The 392-nt window shown below is 67.1% G+C and overlaps 1 protein-coding gene across 1 annotated transcript in view; it reads right to left on the minus strand.

Annotated features, from left to right (window-relative positions):
* The window catches only part of SEMA6B (semaphorin 6B), a gene marked incomplete at its 5' end in the record, with an annotated part of 16748 nt that overhangs the window by 13292 nt on the left and 3064 nt on the right, over positions 1 to 392 (minus strand). Inside the window, 1 exon segment of the mRNA XM_017833619.1 lies at positions 12 to 87. Within this exon segment, the coding sequence (XP_017689108.1) occupies positions 12 to 87 (76 nt within the window).

The raw sequence follows: 392 nt of genomic DNA on the forward strand, positions 1-392 counted from the left end.
CCCCCCGAGACCCCCCCGGCACTCACCCGGTGGTAGCGCAGCTCCCCCGCCCCGCTGGGCTCCAGGCTCACCCGGTACACGTTGTCCCTGGGGAGGGGGACACCGGTGTCACCACCCCCCCGTTGGCATGTGCCCCCCCAGGGAGGGGGTGTAGGATCCCCCCCGGGAAGGTTTTGGGGTGCTGGGGTGGGCTCTGAGCACCCCCGGGGGAAGGGCAGCCCCACTTGAACCCCCCAAACACCTGGTAGGTTTTGGGGTACTGGGGTGGTCAATGAGCATCATGAGAGTAAGGGCAGCCCCTATGGAACCCCCCAAACACCCCATGACAGATTTTGGGGTGCCCCGGGGCAGGTAGTGGGGTGTTCTTCAGTAAAGAGGGCGTGGGGTGCCCA

This window comes from Lepidothrix coronata, unplaced genomic scaffold (genome assembly GCF_001604755.1).
Source record: "Lepidothrix coronata isolate B3197 unplaced genomic scaffold, Lepidothrix_coronata-1.0 Scaffold219, whole genome shotgun sequence".
NCBI classification, from domain to species: domain Eukaryota; kingdom Metazoa; phylum Chordata; class Aves; order Passeriformes; family Pipridae; genus Lepidothrix; species Lepidothrix coronata.